We start from the raw sequence: 1,813 nt of genomic DNA, 5'->3' as shown, positions 1-1,813 counted from the left end.
TGCTGGAGACGCCTGCCAGTGTGTTGTTGGTGACCCCTGCCAGTGTGTTGCTGGAGACCTCGGCTAGTGTATAGCTGGAGACCTCTCTGTGTGTTGCTGGAGACCTCTGCCAGTGTGTTGCTAAATACCTCAGCCAGTGTGTTCAGGTGACCTGGGCCTGTGTGTTGCTAGAGAGCTCTGTCAGTGTGTTGCTGGAAACCTATGCCAGTTTGTTGCTGGAGACCTTTGCCAATGTGTTGCCTTTTACCTCTGCCAGTGTGTTGCTGTATACCACTGCCAGTGTGTTGCTGGAGACCTCTGCCAGTGAATTGCTGGAGACCTCTGCCAGTGTGTTGCTGTATACCACTGCCAGTGTGTTGCTGGAAATCGCTGCCAATGTGTTGCTGTAGACCATTGCCTGTGTGTTGCTGGAGACCCCTGCTAGTGTGTTGCTGGATACCTCTGACAGTGTGTTGCTGGAGACCTCTGCCAGTGCGTTGTTAGAAACCTCTGACAGTGCGTTGTTAGAAACCTCTGACAGTGTGTTGCTGGAGACCACAGCCAGTGTGTTGCTAGAAACCTCGGCAAGTGTATAGCTGATGACCTCTTCCAGTATGTTGCTAGAGACCTCTGCAAGTGTGTTGCTGGAGACCCCTGGCAGCGTTTTGCTGGAGATCTCTTCCAGTGTGTTGCGGGAGATCTCTTCCAGTGTGTTGCGGGAGATCTCTGCCAGTGTGTTGCTGGACACCACTGCCACGTACCGTGTTGCTGGAGACCTCTGCCAGAGTGTTGCTGGAGACCTGTGCAAGTGTGTTGCTGGAGACCCCTGCCAGTGTGTTGCTGGAGACCTCGGCCAGTGTTTAGCTGGAGACCTCTCTCAGTGTGTTGCTGGAGATCTCTTTCAGTGTGTTGCTGGAGATCTTTGCCAGTGTGTTGCTGGATACCACTGCCAGTGTTTTGCTAGAGATCTCTTCCAGTGTGTTGCTGGAGATATCTGCCAGTGTGTTGCTGGATACCACTGCCAGTGTTTTCCTAGAGACCTCTACCAGTGTGTTGTTGGAGACATCTGCCAGTGTGTTGCTGGAGACCTCTGCATGTGTATTGCCGGAGACTTCTGTCAGTGTATTGCTGGATACCTCTGCCAGTGTGTTGTTGGAGATCTCTGCTAATGTGTTGCTGGAGACCTATGCCAGTGTGTTGCTGGAGATCTCTGCCAGTCATTTGCTTGAGACCCCTGCCAGTGTGTTGCTGGAGATTTCTGCCAGTGTATTATTGGAGACAACAGCCATTGTGTTGCTGGAGACCTCTGCCAGGGTGTTGCTGGAGACCTGTGTCAGTGTGTTCCTGGAGACCTCTACCAATGTGGTGCTGGACACCCCAACCAGTGTGTTGCTGAAGACCTCTGCCAGTGTGTTGCTGGAGATCTCTGTCATTGTGGTGCTGGAGACCTCTGCCAGTGTGTTTTTAGAGACCACTGCCAGTGCTTTGCTGGAGATCTCTGACAGTGAGTTACTTGAAAACTCTCCCAGCCTGTTTCTGGAGACCACTGCCAGCGTGTTGCTGGAGACCTCTGCCAGTGTGTTCCTGGAGATCTCTGCCAGTGTGGTGCTGGAGACCTCTGCCAATGTGTTTTTGGAGACCACTGCCAGTGTTTTGCTGGAGAGCTCTGCCAGTGTGTTACTGGAAAACTCTACCAGTGTGTTTCTGGAGACTACTGCCAGCGTGTTGCTGGAGACCTCTGCCAGTGTGTTGCTGGAAATCTCTTCCAGTGTGTTGCTGGAGACCCCTGCCAGTGTGTTGCTGGAGACCTCTGCCAGTGTGTTGCTGGAGACCT

The 1,813-nt window shown here is 52.8% G+C and overlaps 1 protein-coding gene across 1 annotated transcript; it reads left to right on the top strand.

Annotated features, from left to right (window-relative positions):
• Window positions 1–593: 593 nt before the first annotated feature.
• On the top strand, window positions 594–1,148 carry LOC138363539 (fibropellin-1-like). The gene has a single exon (XM_069322893.1). The coding sequence runs from the start codon at window positions 594–596 to the stop codon at window positions 1,146–1,148; it is 555 nt and encodes a 184-aa protein (XP_069178994.1).
• The last annotated feature ends 665 nt before the right edge of the window (window positions 1,149–1,813 follow it).

Source organism: Procambarus clarkii, chromosome 11, assembly GCF_040958095.1.
Source record: "Procambarus clarkii isolate CNS0578487 chromosome 11, FALCON_Pclarkii_2.0, whole genome shotgun sequence".
NCBI lineage: Eukaryota > Metazoa > Arthropoda > Malacostraca > Decapoda > Cambaridae > Procambarus > Procambarus clarkii.
Note: the sequence above shows the minus strand (reverse complement) of the source record. Positions and strands in the feature narration are given on the sequence as shown.

Coding starts and splice junctions, on each gene's coding strand:
- LOC138363539 (XM_069322893.1), top strand. CDS start 594: ATGTTGCTAGAGACCTCTGCAAGTGTGTTGCTGGAGACCCCTGGCAGC.